Source organism: Balaenoptera acutorostrata, chromosome 7, assembly GCF_949987535.1.
Source record: "Balaenoptera acutorostrata chromosome 7, mBalAcu1.1, whole genome shotgun sequence".
Taxonomy (NCBI): domain Eukaryota; kingdom Metazoa; phylum Chordata; class Mammalia; order Artiodactyla; family Balaenopteridae; genus Balaenoptera; species Balaenoptera acutorostrata.
Window position 1 is genome coordinate 1,391,779 of NC_080070.1, and position 17,582 is coordinate 1,409,360.

General features: G+C 43.9%; 1 protein-coding gene across 3 annotated transcripts in view; it reads right to left on the minus strand.

Moving 5' to 3' along the window:
• UBE3C (ubiquitin protein ligase E3C) overlaps positions 1-17,582 on the minus strand; it is a 117,679-nt gene that overhangs the window by 11,196 nt on the left and 88,901 nt on the right. For all 3 annotated transcript variants that reach the window (XM_057549557.1, XM_057549556.1, XM_007165469.2), the window contains exons 19-21: positions 10,894-11,106; positions 4,166-4,354; positions 3,999-4,065 (exon numbers count right to left, since the gene is read on the minus strand). In XM_057549557.1, the coding sequence (XP_057405540.1) occupies positions 3,999-4,065; positions 4,166-4,354; positions 10,894-11,106 (469 nt within the window). The remainder of the gene's footprint in view (positions 1-3,998; positions 4,066-4,165; positions 4,355-10,893; positions 11,107-17,582) is intronic.

Below are 17,582 nucleotides of genomic sequence, written 5' to 3' on the forward strand. Positions count from 1 at the left end.
CAGCTTTTAATCTAGTTAAGTGCTTCCTAAAACTGAAATAATTGCTATATGTTGTTCCCTCATTGTTAATATACTACAGAAGTATCATCAATAAAATATCTTAAGTGCATTAATTGGCACCAAAATGAATATGGTAATATTTTAAACCTATTTACTAGAATAGGAATAGCTAGGATCATTAAAGGCATACGCTTTCAGTGCAGACAGGATAACGCAAAGAAGCCAAGACCACTTCTTGGCAAAGGAAAGCTTGGATTGATTTCATTCTTTTCAACAGAAGACTTGATAGTGAGGACAATGTGACCTTAGGTATTATCTGCCTTTAGAGTTCAAATTTAGAGCAATACAAATTAATTACAGAAAGGGGAGACACATGCACACATTTATATACATATAAATATACACACATGGATATACGTAATTTACTTTAGTAAATGTATAGTTCTGAAACCATCACCACAATCCAGTTTTAAAACATATCCATTTCCTCAAAAACCCCCATGTCCACCCCATAGACAACCATGATCTGGTCTGTCTCTCAGGGTGCTTTTAAAGATGTTTCACTAAACGAAATTGCACTCACGGTGCTGTGCAACTTTCACTACGATCCATTTCCAAAACCTTTTCAAAATTTACCTGGGAGGAAAGGTTGGGAAACAGCACTCAACAGAACAGAGGAGTCTGGATAGGTTTCTTTTTACAACTGTCGTAAAATATGTAACATGAAATTCACCATTTAAACCATTTTCAGGTGTATAATCCAAGGGTGTTGATTACATTCACATCGTTGTGCAACCATCGCTACTGTTTCCAACCCAAACGTTTCCATCACCCCAAGCAGACACTCCTATAACCACTAGGCAGTAACTTCCTGTGCCCCCTCCCCAGCCCCTGGTAACCTCACATCTACTTTCAGTGACTAGGAATTTGCCTCTTCCAGGTATTTCATAGAAGTTGAATCATACAGCATCTGTCCTTTTGTGTCTGGCTTATTTCACTTAGCGTAATGTTTTCAAGATTCATCCATGTTGTAGCGTGCATTTGAACGTCATTCCTTTTTTAAGACTGAATAATATTCCCATTGTATGTCTACAACACATTTGTTTATCCATCATCTGTAGGTGGACACTGGGGTTGTTTCCACCTTTTGGCTCCTGTGAACAATGTTGCATGAACACAGGTGTTTCAGTCCTTGCCTCCAATCCCTTTGGATATAGACCTAGGCGTAGAATTGCTGGATTATTATTTTTTTAATATTTATTTATTTGTTTGGCTGCGTCGGGTCTTAGTTGCGGCACGTGGGATCTTCACTGCGACACGTGGGATCTTTTGGTGTGGCGCACGGGCTCTAGAGTGTGCGGGCTCAGTAGCTGCGGCACGCAGACTCCCTAGCTGTGGTGTGAGGCATGTGGGATCTTAGTTCCCCAACCATGGATTGAACCCACGTCTCCTGCATTGGAAGGCGGATTCTTAACCACGGGACCACCAGGGAAGTCCTGAATTGCTGGATTATATAGTAATTCTATGTTGAGCTTTTTGGGGAACCACCAAACCATTTTCCATGTTGGCTACTTTACATTCCCACCAGCAATGAATGAGGGTTCCAATTTCTCCACATCCTTGCCAACACTTGTTATTTTCTGCGTGTGTGTGTGTGTGTGTGTGTGTGTGTGTGTGTAATAACAGCCGTCCTAATAGATGTGAATATATCTCCCTCTGGTTTTGGTTTACATTTCCATAGTGGTTAGTGATGCTGAACATCTTTTTGAGCATACTGGCTATTTGTAATATCTTCTTTGGCGAAATGTCTATTCAAGCACTCTGCCCGTCGTTGAACTGGCTTGTCTTCTTGTTGAGTTGTAAGGGTTCTTTACACATTCTGGATACCAGACCCTCATCAGATATATGATTTCCAAATATCTTCTGCCATTCTGAAGGCTGTCTTTTCACTTTCTTAATAATGTTCTCTGATGCACAAAGTTTGTAATTTTGACGAAGTCCAATTTATTTACTTTTTTTTGTTGCTCCTGCTTTTGGTGTCATATCTAAGAACCCACTGCCAAATCCAAGGTCATGAAGATTTATCCCTGTGTTCTCCTAAGAGTTTTATGGTTTTAGGTATTACATTAAAGTTCTTGATCCATTTTGAGTTAATTTTAATTTTTGCATATGGTGTGAGGTGGGAGTACAGCCTCATTCTTTTGCAAAAATCCAGTTGTTCTACAATTAACTTTTCATATAACTGTAAACTTTTCCAAAGAGGTTCTACCATTTAACACTGCCACCAGTCAAGAGGGTTCAAATTTCTTCACATACTAACACTTAGTATTGTCTTCTTTGAGAACAGTCATTCTAGTGGGTATGTAGTGGTATCTCATCAGAATTTAATTTACATTTCCCTAATAATTAATGGTGTTAAACATCTGTTCATGTGCTTACTTGCTTACCAGACATTCTTATATATCTTCTTAAGTGAAACACTTTATTTTCTGCCCATGTTTTAAAATTCAGTTGTTTATATTATTGAGTTGCAAAAGTTCTTTATATACTGTGGACATAAGCCATTATTAGATATATTACTTGGAAATATTTTCTCTTAATCTCTGGCTTGTTTTTTCACTTTTTTAATGGTATCTTTTGAAGCACAAAATCTTTAATTTTGAGAAAGCCCAAATTTCTATCAATTTCTTTTTTCTGGATCATGCTTTTGCTGTACAACTAAAAACTCTGCCTAATCCAGAAGTCATGAAGATTTTCTCCTATATCTTCTTTTAGAAGTTTTACAGTTTCGGCTTTTACCTACAGGTTTCTGATCCTGTTGAATTCATTTCTGCATACAGTGTGAGGTCAAGGTCTAAGCTCATTCTTTTCCATGTGCACACTGTTCCAGCACCACTGAACTGTCAAAAATCATTAACTGTAAATCTAAGGATTTGTTTCTGAACTCCCAATTATGTTCCACTGATCAATATGCCTACCCTTGTGCCAATTCCACAACGTCTTAATTATTGTGGTTTTATAGTAAGTTTTAAATCAGAGTGATAATCCTTCAACTTTGTTTCTAGAAAATGTTTTGGTTATTTTAGGTCCTTCACATTTCCATATAAATTTTACAATCAGTCTGCTGATTTTTACCAAAAACCCTGAAAACACCAGAATAACAGACTATGGTTAAGGAAAACAAACCAAAATAATAGTGGTTGTTTTAAGGATGATTTTTTTTTTTTTCCTTTTCACTGCTCCCAAGTATATAAAATAAAGTTTATGGGACTTCCCTGGTGGTCCAGTGCTTAAGACTCCACATTCCCACTGCACGGGGCATGGGTTTGATCCCTGGTTGGGGAACTAAGATCCTGCATGACGCGTGGCACGGCCAAAAGAAAAAAAAAACCTCACAAACACCCAAAGAGTACACCAATCCAACTCTGAACAACCTAGTTATGCTTTTGTTATTTCGTTAATGACTAATGTTGTTGAGCATCTTTCTATATGCTTATTGGCCATTTATACGTCTTCTTTTTGGTTTTTCGTTTTCTTGAAGAGTAAAAACTTTTAAGTTTAATTTAATCAAAAGTAAATATTTTGATGAGGTTCAGTTTTTAGGTTTTTCTTTTTTTTTTGGCCTAGCACTATTTTTCAAAGCAGAAGACTGGAAGCAACCCAGTGGCCATAAGAAGAGGCTTAATAAGGTAAGTTGTGAAGAGAAAAAAGCAGGCTGCAGAATAGTGCATACAAACAAGGAAAATAAGAATGAAATTTGTATTTATATGTAAATATGTAAAGACACCAAGAACAGTGGTTACTCCTGGTGGGGACGGGCAGGGGAGGAATGGGATGGTGGGAAATGAGACAGGAAGAGGAGTTCACTGTAACCCCATACAGCCTGGGTTTCAAATCATGAATGAATTACCCATGTAAAAAAGCATGTTAGAAATTACTCTGGAAATATGACCATCTGTAACATTTTCAGGGATGAATAACTAGTAGTGATAACATACCTGAATAGTTTGTAAAGGATTTTAAGTCCTCCAGACTTATGGGAACTTGTGCACCAGAAATTAATACCTGGAAAAAAGAACAAGTTCCGGTTATAAAACCGGAGGCAGGTCCGAAGAAGGCCTTTCCCGCCAAGAAACACCCGTGCCCGCAGGCGCAAGAAGTGGACCTGGATCTCCTGCTGGTCGAACATGCGCAGCCACTCGAGGCGCGCCACGTTGGCCAGGCCCTGCCGGAACGCCAGGCAGTGCCGGCGGATCTGCCTGTTCAGCCGGTAGTCGGCCACCAGGTGGATGTACGCGATCCGGTTGGCGCTGCTCACCGGGATATCCTTGCCACCCGGTTTCAGCTCAACCACCTGTGAATATTAAAGGGAGAGTCAAAAGCTTCTCAAAGTACAGGGTAAAACAAGAGCAAGAGCAACTGTTTCAAGGGAACCTGACTGTGTTGCTCTGTACACGAGACGCTTAGTGAAAACCAGCACGTGTGGCCTCACAGATGGACGAGTCCTCTGACGGGACCCTCCAGAGCCTGGCATCTTATTCTGTCTTTAAGATCATGAACCACCCCGGCTTTCTCCAAAGTGCCGAGGCATGATGCTACAATGTAATCATGGCAATTCCATTAAAAAAAAATAATGAGAGATCACACAGGGCAATAAAAAAAATTAATTAAAAAAAAAAGAAATCACGAAGTGCAAAGATAGGAACCGAACAACCAGCACGAGTCAGAAGGGATTCATTCTGGAGAAAACGCAGCTTAAGGAATTAAGGTTGTAGTAAAATGATTATTCTTACTTGTACATATAGGTAGCATATATTTCTCTCTGTGTTTCCATATCACTACCATAAAGTACTTTGAATATGATAAAAAGGGTAGTGGTAATCCGTAGAAATAACTCCATTTCTCATGTGTCTGCAAGCATTAGAAAGAACTTCTTTATCACTGTGTAACGACACTCAGAAAATCGCAGGGTCAGGAACCGCCGGGAGGCAACCCTGGAGCGTTGGGGGGAATGAGCCGCGGCGGAGATGGGGAGCCCGGACTCGGGTGCCCCGCACCTCACTTCAGCGCATGCCACAGAGAGGTCACCCGGCCCTGAACTCTATGACGCGGTGACACCTGCTTTGTCCACCCTGGAACTGTGACTGTGTAAACTCACATAAGCAAAGCTGACGAGACAAAACTCCACAGACAGCTACAAATACGGAAGCCTAATTCACCAGAGTAGACTTCAGAATCCTTGTTTACTAGCGCTTAAACAAACGAAATGCGTTCTCAAGGCGTGTGGATGAGGTAATGTATGCCAAGGATAAAGAAATATAAATACATCCAAAATAGTGAACAAGGACATTCCAGAGTGGAGGAGTTATTTCGTAAGGGGACTGCTGCCAGTGGAAACTGGGTAACATTCAAAACAGGCTCAATACCCCTAGGAAGTAGGGGGCAAACTTGCAGGGTAAAAGCAGAGGAATGCTTAGATTACGGACCACGGGAAAATGACTGATACCCTCCCCTCCGCCATGATTTCCTTCACAGCCTCTAGCCTCTTGGTAGTTATTATATTCCAAGTGCAGCAAAGACACCCCCTCCCTCTGGGCGATGGCATTTTACCCCAGTTGTTTTATCACTTTACAGAAGGGGCTGTTTTAGGATCTGGTGATGGCTTTACTTAAATTATCCTGTCTGATGGTCACACAGCCATCTAGTGCTATCAAAGCTGTGCAGCTTTATCAGATGACGCTCACTGCTCACTAATTCACGTTCTCAGTGCTGCAACCGCCAGGTCCGAGGAGGGGCTCTGGGGAGAGGCCGCGCTGCCTCCTGTGCTGCTCTCCCAACAGGCCTCCTGTCACCCGGGCCACAGGAGCTGGCTGTTCCGTCTCCACAGCTAAGACACCACCCCCCTTCCTTTAAGTGGATTAAAGGCAGATAATAAATGATGATGTACTGTGTGATCTGGAAGAAAAAGGACCCGTGAAGGTATCGTTTAAAGAGCTTCCAAAGCCCCCGTTACCTGACTAATCAGACAGCGCTGACATTTCTAGTAACTTTAAAGTGGTTACACTGGTAATTTAAACTCCTCTCTCAGGCTACACCTAAAAAGCTATGTATGTTTAAATCACGTCAAATCTGTCCTCAGAGTTCCGTTTTGAGGGGCATATTTAAATCTTTAAACATGGAATCTTTAAAGCAAGAGCTCTCCTCTCTGCCGCCCTGGACGTCTATACCTTACGGCCCCTGGGAGTGCACAGGCACCGCCCCCTCTGCCCACCCCCCACCCCGTCACTCACGCACAGGGGCTCATTTCATCCTCACAGCAGCTTATCCCCTTCTGAAGATGAGCACGGGGTCTGTGACTCGCCCAAGGTCTCACAGCAAAGCAGCCAAAACAGGGCTTTAGCCAGGCTCTCATGAGTCAAGTTCAGTGCTCGTCTACAGAACAGATGATTATTTATGGATCCATCTTAAACCCTGAGCATTTTCCTCAAGGGAGATACGTGCATAAATTCGTCATCTAAAATCTCAGGTTCACTTGAGTAGGCTAACAAGCAGCCATACTGATCACACTAAAGAAAGAAGCTGGAGCGCAACGCCATTATTTTAAAAGGGAAGACTCATTAACATCACCCGCCAGCATAATGAAGCATTTGCATATTACAAATCTCTAAATCACGATGTTTTATAAACCTAAACCTGTATATGAGAACTAGGTTTTTATATATATTTCTACAGAAATCCATACGATCTCTCCCCAAATTAGGTACTTTACCAGTGACTTTAATCTTTCCAATTAGACTCTTTAGTGTAATTATTCTTATGCATTATCATCTATAATCTCTCTACTCAGTGGGAATTTCTATGAATAATTGGAACATCTTGACTTCACACTTTTGCTTTTAGCAGATTCCAGTATTATCAGTGGCGCTTTAATGGAACTCTTACATATGCGACATCTCACCATTACCGTCTACTTCAGAAGGAAAATGGGAAACACCCCCATTAGCAAAGGCCTCAGCGACGGCCCCAAAGCTTTCATTTCGCTTCTTCTAAGCCGCGCCACTAGGTGGAGCGAGGCAGCAGCGGCTTCACTATCTGCACGCTGACGTTTCCTTCTGACAATAATAAATCCCGTCTTTAAAAAAAATCTCAATTTTGCAGTGCTGAAATTTCAGCTCTATGAGATGGAAGAAGAGGTCAAAACAAAACAACCAAATGAAATATGGTTCTCAACCCCTCAACCTTTTATCTTACAGCATCGATGCCAGTTCTCAAAGATGCCTAGACGTGACCAAGCAGGAGGAAGGAGGAGGTCTCAGGAAGCATTATTTCCTTTATTCCTGTTTAGGATTTAGTCCACACTTATTTCTGAAACAGGTAGCTTTAAAGGCTAAGAAACATACTGAAAACTCAAAAACCACAAAGATCATCATTTAAAAAATATCCAGAAGGTTTAGACAGTAGGATGTATAAATCTTTGTGTACGCTTTTTGCTTCAGTTTTGGAAGACATCACGATGGAGAATAAACCACGGAACAGTTCTGTAGTCTAGGGGGGAAGCCAATGAAAAGATACTAAATCTCTTAGTTTTCCTGAGGGACCCTCGGTACTACAGCACAGCGCTGTGTACTATATGTACCACCACAGTGAAACGGCACTTCACACCCGCTAGGAGGGCTATTATTTTAAAAACAGAGAGAAAAGAAAGAAAATAACAAGTGCAGACAAGTATGTGGAAAAATCGGAACCCTTGTGCACTGCTGGCGGGAATGTAAAATCGTGTGAAAACAGTACAGAGGGTCCTCAAAAAGTTAAACACAGAACTGCCATATGGCCCAACAATTCCACTTTTAGGTATACACCCAAAATAACTGAAAACAGGGACCCCAAAAGATATTTATACAGCGATGGCCATGGCATCATTATTCACGATAGCTGAAACAACTGTAATGTCCATCGACAGATGGATAAACAAACGTGACACATCCAACAACGGCACGTTCATCAGCCTGGAAAAGAAGAAACTCTGGAATGTCCTGCCTGCCCCACCCCTCGTCCGACTCAAATACAATCTACTTAGTCCAAGACACTGATGCACAGAACGTACTTTTACAAATGAAAATTACGGTCAAACTCCTCTCATTAAAAACTTTTTTTCACTGCTTAACCAAACTGTGGTTTCTCTGAATTCTGGAACCACCTGACCCAGAGAATACCCAGGACCTGCCCTGACTCACAGAACCAGAACCTCAGCTTCCGCTGACAGGAGGCGCAAGTGTCTTATCATTACTTTTCCTACTAGCTCTGAAACGTACCTGTTAGGCTCTCTTACCCCGAAATACCCTTAATCAGCTAAGGAATGAAACATCGGCTCTCTTCCTGAGTGTATGTTTAGCCTTCCTAAAGCCCAAGGCCCTAAAAGGTTCTCCACGGACGAGAGGATAAAGCCCAGGCTTCTCGGCTCTGTCTACCTACTCTCCTCCAAGCCTCTGAAACTTCAGCCTCTTCCAAATCAATCTGCTCACCTACCTGGTGACCCCTCATCACCCACCCAGAGCCTCTTCCAGGCAGCCCTCCCTGACCTACTGGGATGGGAGCACTCCTTTTGAGCTACTACTAAACTACAGATCTCACAACGCAGATCGTATCTGCCTCTAGTTAGAATGAGTGTGCTCTTACAGTTAAAGGCAATCTCCTCCGCACAGCCCACTGGCTGGCGCACAGAGCGCCACCAACCCCTCCTGAATGATGAAGGAGGGAAGAACAGGCATGGAGAGACAAGTAGGCGACACCACAGAAAAAAACCCAAAGCCGCGTCGATCCAGACGGGGTCAGCGTACGTGGTCACCAAAATAAACAGTCAGCGCTGCGCCCCAGGGGTCAGTCACCTGTGGGGTCAGTGCACGTTTCAGGCTGCCTGGATGGGACACTAAGGACCTGCTGAACACACAGTTACTTTTAAGCTGGCAAAGCTGATAACCTTTGAAAGCCTGGATTAGAAACCAAGGAATAACAGAAATTTAGAGAAGCAATTACAAAGTTTAAAGATAACAATACTTTCATAGTTAAAGTCCAACTACTAGATTCAGAAAAGATTATCAATCTACATAAGAAGAGCAGAAAAGATGCATCTCTCCTGCGAAAGAGACAACTTCTACGAAAACCAACTGTAAGACAGAAAAGCACGGTTGGTTACTCTTTTTTTTAAGAGTTAGAATGTTTTTAATCTGACTGAAAATATAAATATACATGTAGTAAGATGATTTTAAAGTTTCAGAGAGACATCAGGTCACGACTACTCTTAAACATTTGATTTTTATTCTATCATTTCTCCTAGCATGTTAGTGTATCTCATTAACATATTACATGACCAGAAAGTTAAATTCATCACAATCCATCCTCATTAGAATGTTAAATGAAACTGTAACATAATATAGTTATATTTTATGTACACAGTTCACTTAAACTCTTACCAAATAAAGCGTTCATATTAAATGGCAGAACGGAGAAAAGACTTCCGAAAATGGGAATAGCAGTGATGGAGTATAGCTAATAGGAAAAGAGAAATTAATTGATACGGAGAAATATAAAGCGAAACTACTACATGGAACTATTTTAATCAGGGAGAAAAAATTACGTTTATCCTTCAGTTAGTCAAAATTGCTCTACAGTCTTAAATTCCAAGTGAATTAATGCTTAACCTTTAGGGTCACTCATTATCTTCCTTATTTTATCCAGAATTAACTGGATATTATTGCACAAGGAAGCAAGAGGCACTTAAAAGTAACCGGAAACACGATGACCCAATCAGCATTATAGTACAAGTTGGTTACTTCAAAAATCCAATGAGATATTAACAAATATGACTTCCAAAGCGCTCAAACAATTCGATTTGCCTGTGTGCATCTTTTAAAGGTCTGTAGACTGTGGGATCATCTGCGCGCGTGTTCAAGTAGACAGACGGTACGATGACCCCCACGCCCACCTCCACCACCGGCTTCAGCAAGCTCCATCTTGCGGCCAATCTAGGCCACCTGTGCCTTCACCTACTGGCCCTGTTCTCACGACATCCGAAGCAAATCCCGGGTGTTAAATTGTTCAGTACGTATGGTTTACATGAATGTTCATAGCAGTATTATTCCTAAGAGCCAAAAAGTGGAAATAACCCAAACACCTATCAACTGGTAAAGAAAATGTGGTATATCCATACATCATTTGGCCAGAAAAGGGAGTGAAGTACACCTGCAACACCCAGTAAATGAAGCCAGGCACCAGAGGCCACACACCCTAAGGTTCCAGGTGTGAAAAACATCCAGAAGAGACAGGGGCACAGGGACAGGAGGTGGGCCAGTGCTTGCCTGGACTGGGGACGGGCGGGACTTGCTGCTGGGCACACGGTGTCTCCGTGGTGATAACAGTGTCCTAAACGTGGATGCTGGAACTGGTCGTACAGGCTACAGGGCGGAATTTATGGTACATGGATCGTATCTCAATAAAGCAGCTATTCAACAACTTAGCTTGACTCTCTAGTATGTTATTTACTTTTTTTAAGGATATAAATAACAGGAGCACCCGGATGGATAGTGAAGGTCTGCGACCCGCGTTAGAGCTGCCGAGGGCCACTCGGCGTGGATGAGGAACAAAGGAGCCCCACCTACCCCCAAGGCTCCAAAAATGAGGCCAGAGGCAAGGTTAACTCACAGCCACGCGAGTGACCTTCACAGGAGGACGGCTGCTGTGCCTGGCAGCCTGGCACCGCGAGGGGTGGCGAGGGCTGCACTCACCACCAGAACTCCCCCAGCTCTACTCTCAGCCCCGGGGACTCTTCCAACGAAAATGTGCACAAGCTCATACAGAAGAACGCAAATGTCTCTGCACACCAGAGCCCCGACTCACCTGTGCCTCTCCGAGGTCGTTGTTCACCACAGTGAAGTTCAGCCCCAGCTCCTCCACGTCACCTTCGTAGCTCTTGAGAAAAAGCAAGTTCTTATACACTTCGGGGTCCAAGGAAGCCAGGTGGTGGATGTCCACGTCCGCGCTGGTTCCAAGCAGCTTGGACAGGAAAAAGCCAGCAAAGGGCAGTTCCACCAGCATATTTTCATAGAGAGCCTTCAAATGAGAACAGAGACCACTGATCAGCATTTCACAGGAACTCTTCTTTCATACTTTCTAAAAATAAGAAAATGTATGTCCAATTTGATATTTAACAGAATCCTAAGATAGCAGCCACTTCTTCTCCATGAGGAGGAGGATGGTGGAAGCTAGTATTTGGTGAGCGTTTACCACGTGCCAGGCCACAGTTCAAGCATTCAATGCATACATTCACTATGCAGAAACTTCTAGAACAGACTACCAAAGAATTTTAGGGCTGAAATGCCAATGGGGATTTTTAAGAGCCACAGCCTTCATGCTACAAGAGCCTGCCAGGTGCTTTCCGTGAAGTGTTTTGCAGGTGTATCAGTCTCCTAGGGCTGCTGTAACAAAGCACCACAGACTGGGTGGCTTCAAACAACAGAAACTTACTGTCTCCCAGTCTGAAGGCCTGAAATCAAGGTGGCAGCAGGGCCACGCTCTCTGGGCAGGCGCTAGGGGAGGGTCCTTCCTGCCTCTTCCAGCTGCGGTGTTGCCGGCACCTTGCTGGGCCCTGGCCTGTTGCTGTGCCCCTCCAGCCTCTGCCTCTGGACGTGCTGCTCTCGCCTTGCGTGTGTCCACTCTCTGTGTCCGAATCTCCCTCTCCTTTCTCTTATGAAGACGCCAGTCACTGGATTCTGGGACCCACTCTACCCAATATGACCTCACCTGAGCATGACTACATATGCAAAGACTCATCTTTCCGAATGTCCCATCACGGGTACAGGATATTAGGACTTGAGCATATCTTTTTGGGGGTCACAATTCTACCCACAATAGCAGGCCAGACCACCTCGGTGGCCACCCCCCCACTCTGCCTTTGTAGCACAAAAGGAGCACAGTGTGTGAAGGGACGAGGGCAGCTATGTGCCAAAGTTGGGCTTCATGGAATTTCCAATGTCAAGAAATATTATTCTTCTTTAGATTTTTTTTTCAACCATCAAATGGGGGGGGGGAAGTATTTTTAGCTCGGTGACCATACAAAAATAGGTGGCAGGCTATAGGCCCACAAAAATAGGCCCACAGGTTGTACTTTGCCAACACATATTGTAAAATGAAGAAATTGGGCCTTAGAACTCTGGAGATTTGTCCAGATATTGAGTTAGTAGGCAGCAAAACTGGTGTCAAAACCCAGATTCCCTGATGCCCAGATCAGTGTTTTCACTGTAAGTTACTGTCTATCTTTACGTCTAAGGATGGCAATGTGTAATGATTTTTGCAACTATTCATATTAAGGTATAACTTACATAAAGTGAAACGTACAACGTGCCAGTACTTGCTCCCAGCTGTGTAACGACCGTTCAGCTCGCGACAGAGAACGTTCACACCCCTCCCCAAACCCTGCGTCCCATCAGCCCTCAGTCAACACCCTCCATCCCTCAGGCTAACCCTCACTCTACTGCCACCACAGGTAAGTTTCGCCAGTTCTGGAGCTTCATAACTGGGGCTATACAGTCTGTGTTCTTTTATATCTGTCTTCTCACAACCTACTGTTTTTGAGATTCACCTATGTTACTGCTGTTAACAGCTCTACCTAGTCACCCGACGATGGACATGTGAGTGGTCTCCAGTCTGGCTACGATCATAGAGCTGCTGTATCAGTCACTGGCCTGCCTTTCTGCGGGTCTGTGCTCTGATTTCTCTTTATTATATACCTGAGCAGGTTGGGTGACAGTGGAAGTACTGGAGCACGAGGTAGGTTTAACTATATTAGACACTGACGTGCTGTCTTCCAAAATACAATTTCTTTTCGCCATGACCAGCAATGTAGGAAGGTTCTAACTGGTCTACATTCTCACCAGTTATTAGTACTGTCACTCTTGAAGTTTAGTTATTCTGGTTGGTGCAACGGGGGAATCTCATTGTGGTTTTAAATTACATTTCCTTGATGACCAGTGGTGTTGGATTACATTAAGTGTTAGTATTACTATATTAATCTCCAGAGATTCTCCAGCAAAAGAGGGTAGGAAATACAATTATATAAAGTTTTCCAATATAATGTCAGGGTTCACCTGGCATGATAAATATCCCTATGGCCTGAGGCTGTAAAATGCAACAAGGAATCAGAAATGTGCTGTAAAATTTTCAGAAGCGTTATTATTTTATTGTAGCAGATGACTTAGAAGCCCCAACAAATCTTTCTTGTCAAAAATGTTCTAATGAGGGTTTCCCTGGTGGCGCAGTGGTTGAGAGTCTGCCTGCCAATGCAGGCGACACGGGTTTGAGCCCTGGTCTGGGAAGATCCCACATGCCACGGAGCAACTAGGCCCGTGAGCCACAAATACTGAGCCTGCGCGTCTGGAGCCTGTGCTGCGCAACAAGAGAGGCCGCGATAGTGAGAGGCCTGCGCACCGCGATGAAGAGTGGCCCCCACTTGCCGCAACTAGAGAAAGCCCTCGCGCAGAAACGAAGACCCAACACAGCCATAAATAAATAAATAAATAAATAAAATTAAAAAAAAAAAAGTTCTAATGAAAATAATAGTTACCACGTATTGAATGCTTGCTACATAACAGGCGTCCTGCTAAGCAGGCAACACCAGTGTCCGCATTTCCATTCGGCCCCCTGGAAAATCCAACTGACTGTAAGGTAAAAGTGATTCTTATGTGCAAGTCAAGGGGAAGTCTGGATTTCCCCCACAAAGGCCATTTTTGTTAGAATACATCTAATCTGCAGAGACACGGATCCTCTGAGAAGCTCCCATGACTGCAGTCACCCCCGCTCTCAGGGGAGAAGGGGTGTCAGTCCCTCGCTTGGTAAATGCGGAGCTGGAAGCGTCGCCTTGAGCACAGGGGATCATGGACCTTTCTCTGTTTGCAGGGCAGTCTGTGACCCCAGAAGGACAGACAGACAGGGCGTGAGGGCTGGACTAACTCTGCCTTAGCGACGACTACCATCAGCTATGCCGTGTGACACACTCAGATCTTCTTCAAACCACTGTTTGAGGGTTCAGTGCTATGATGCTATGCATGCAACTAAAATAAAGCAAAATTTAATCTAAGGGGTGATCACTCAGCCATGAAACTGACTTCAGAAGTCACTCTTCCAAGAGGCCACCCACCTGGCCACACCCACACACGCTAAAGGCTAAGCACAGGGTTTAGTGAGACAGACCTGTGTGACGTAACTAATGCCAGAGTGAGCTGGCACTGCCCCTCGCACCTTCCCCACATTAAAGATGGCAGCCTTGTGCCACCGTGCACCGTGGGAGGGACCCTTCCGTAGTCACAGCTTCCAGCACTGCTGCACGACTGAACCCTCTATCTCAGGGGTCCCCCAGCCCCGGGCTGCGGACTCGTACCGCAGGAGGAGGTGCGCGGCGGGCGGGGGGGGGGGGGCGGCGAAACCTCACCTGCCGCTCCCCATCGCTTGCATTACCGCCTCAACCCTACCCTCCTCCCCGCCGCCCCGTGGAAAAACTGTCTTCCACGAAACTGGTCCCTAGTGCCCAAAAGGTTGGGGACCGCTGTTCTATCTCATACTCGGGAGGCAGTCTATAATCACTGACCCTTAGACACACCAGTCTTACGCACTCATATGCACGCGTCCCCCTTTCCCCCTAAACGTCCAGAGAAAGCTCAGATACCCCCTGAGACCCACATTTTAAACTCTCACCCACTAACGTGACTGGAGGAAACTAGAAAACAGCTATGAAACATCCTCCCAGAAGTAAACATCCAGAGTGCACTGGCTTATGTTCAGAAAGCTACTGACAGGCACCTTGAACCACACTCCCGAGGGAGGTCACCGCGTCTCAGGAGTTCAGGCTCCCATCTTCCCTCCAGTGAAGACCACAGATGTTCTGTGCCAGGGAAACTGGAGTGTTACGTCCCTGTGCTTTTATTTGATTTGAAGACTAATGATTACCCAATTAATTTTGAAAAGATGGCATAAAAGGACTTCTTAATTAGAGAACGAGTAATAAAATGGCAACTGGCACTTAAGTCATCTACTGATAATGTACAGAGAGAGCTGTTTTGAGAAGCCACGGTTTGCTTCAAGTTAAGAATGGCTAATACTATTAACCTGAAGCACTTATAAACCCCATTACTTCTAAATGAATGATGCCTTCAAAGCCAAGGAGAGCATTCTGCAGAAGACGACATGATTGATCCCAGGTGTGGAAGAAAAGCCTCATTTGTACAGTGGACTGTAAAGTAAACTCAAAGTGTAAATCATCTGATGTTCAATATATAAGGTCATTGTTTGCCATTTCTGCATTAGTAACAATAAACCTGTGAAGTTTGTTAAATCTATCAGAGCTACCTGAATTTTAAACAGAAATTCCACTGTGACTCATAAAATGTAAATGCATAGGTATAATTTTTTACACGAGGCAGGTTTAAACCTTTAGAGCATTTAATATACAAGCACTAATAAATGACAGCACTAAAAACTATGATTGCATCAGCTAAATGGGTTATAAATTAAATTTCCATAATGTATGCAACTGAGATACAAATGTAAGCATAAATCAAGGTATTTTCTAAACACAGGTTAATTATACAACTTCAAAAACTGCCAATTTTTTATGCAAAATAATCCACTTAGCGTTTTTCATACTGGCCTTAATTCTCAGTCAGCTGCACCACACTTGTTCGTAGAAGCATATCAATAACTACTTGTCATGAAAAAATAGCAATAGGTATATGGAAAAAAAAACCTATAACGCATTTTTCAACTGTCTGTCTTTTATGAGTGTTTATAGCTAGAAATTGTGCCAAAATGATTTGAAATAAAAAGGATTAATTACGGTAGAAGCCTTTTAATATAAGTAAGTGCAGTCGCAATGCAATTAATGCAAATCATGGCCCTACCGGGAGAGTCAGTGTGAGCCGCGTCTCAGGCCGTTTCTGTTTGCGGCCAAATAACTTCAGTAATTTACTACATTAAGAATCAATAAAAAAAATAATGCTTTTCAAATGCATCTCTATCAATCTTCAGGTAGTTCTAAAGTGAACATTTATAACTTAATCTAAAAACTGTATCAGAGATGTCTTGTTTTAAAGCCACTCTAATTGAGCAAGGAGATAATTTTAATTATTTCAGATCATGCTAGCCTCGGAGTTTGAAAAATAAAAGGTATGTAAAATAAGGATGTAAGCTGATAGCAGTATGCTATTTAATTTAGTAGCTATGCTTCAGAATTAATAACTGAGAGTTGAAAAACATGGTCTCTGGGGCTACTATTGATTTTTTTTTTTTAATGAAGATGCCATGTTTTTTTTTTTTTTAATTTTTATTTATTTATTTATGGCTGTGTTGGGTCTTCGTTTCTGTGCGAGGGCTTTCTCCAGTTGCGGCAAGCGGGGACCAATCCTCATCGCGGTGCGCGGGCCTCTCACTATCGCGGCCTCTCTTGTTGCGGAGCACAGGCTCCAGACGCGCAGGCTCAGTAGTTGTGGCTCACGGGCCCAGTTGCTCCGCGGCACGTGGGATCCTCCCAGACCAGGGCTCGAACCCGTGTCCTCTGCATTAGCAGGCAGATTCTCAACCACTGCGCCACCAGGGAAGCCCTACTATTGATTTTTATGATAAGCTCCTGCAGGGCAGGAAACACATCTGATCTTCAGTGCAAGTCTACGTACAACATACAGTGCCTAGTCATTTAGCAGATTTATTAAGTGCCAACTGTGTGCTAGGGACCGCTGATCTGTAGGATGGAATTCTGCATCCATGAATTTGTTTGCAAAAAACCAATTATTCTCTTCTGAGACATTTCAGGTTATGCAAAACTACGTGTAGGGGATTCATTTCAAACCCTTCCGCACTGCTTACTCCCGTATCCCTGTCCACACCGCTGCCTGACCCTCAGCGACATGGCATGCGTTGTGTGTCGGGTCTCACCTGCGCCACTGCCACCCAGGGGGACGAGGTGTCCCACCAGCCCTGGAAGCGAAGGAGAGGTTTTTACTTGTTCATGGCAACTGATAACCCGCACGGAGGGTCTGACAGCTTTATTTTCAAGAACAGCTCTCTCACTTCGGAAACGCTGTGAGGGTGCTAGAGGGTGGGGGTGAGAGTTCCCTGCTCGATCCTGTTTTCCTCACTGGGCGTCCAGAAACCCACCACGGTGTGGCAGTGACTCTGTGCAGCGACCACTGCCCCCCAGCCCCCCCCCCCCAGCTCAGGCTCCACAGAGGCTGCTCTGCTCCTCTCACTGTGCCCACCGGAAGGTCTCCAGACGATAAAGCACTCGCGTCTCCACAGCCAAAGTAACAAAACCCACACTCCCATTTCTACCCACAAGAAGTAAATACTGGGACTTCCCTGGCGGTCCAGTGGTTAAGACTCTGCACTTCCACTGCAGGAGGCACAGGTTCGATCCCTGGTCGGGGAACTAGAGTCCCGTATGCCACACGGCGCGGTCAAAAGAAAAGAAAGAAGTAAGTATCTGGGAGTTCTAGAGCAGCTGTTATATTCCTGCTTCTGGAAAGACACTCGTTAAGGTACCC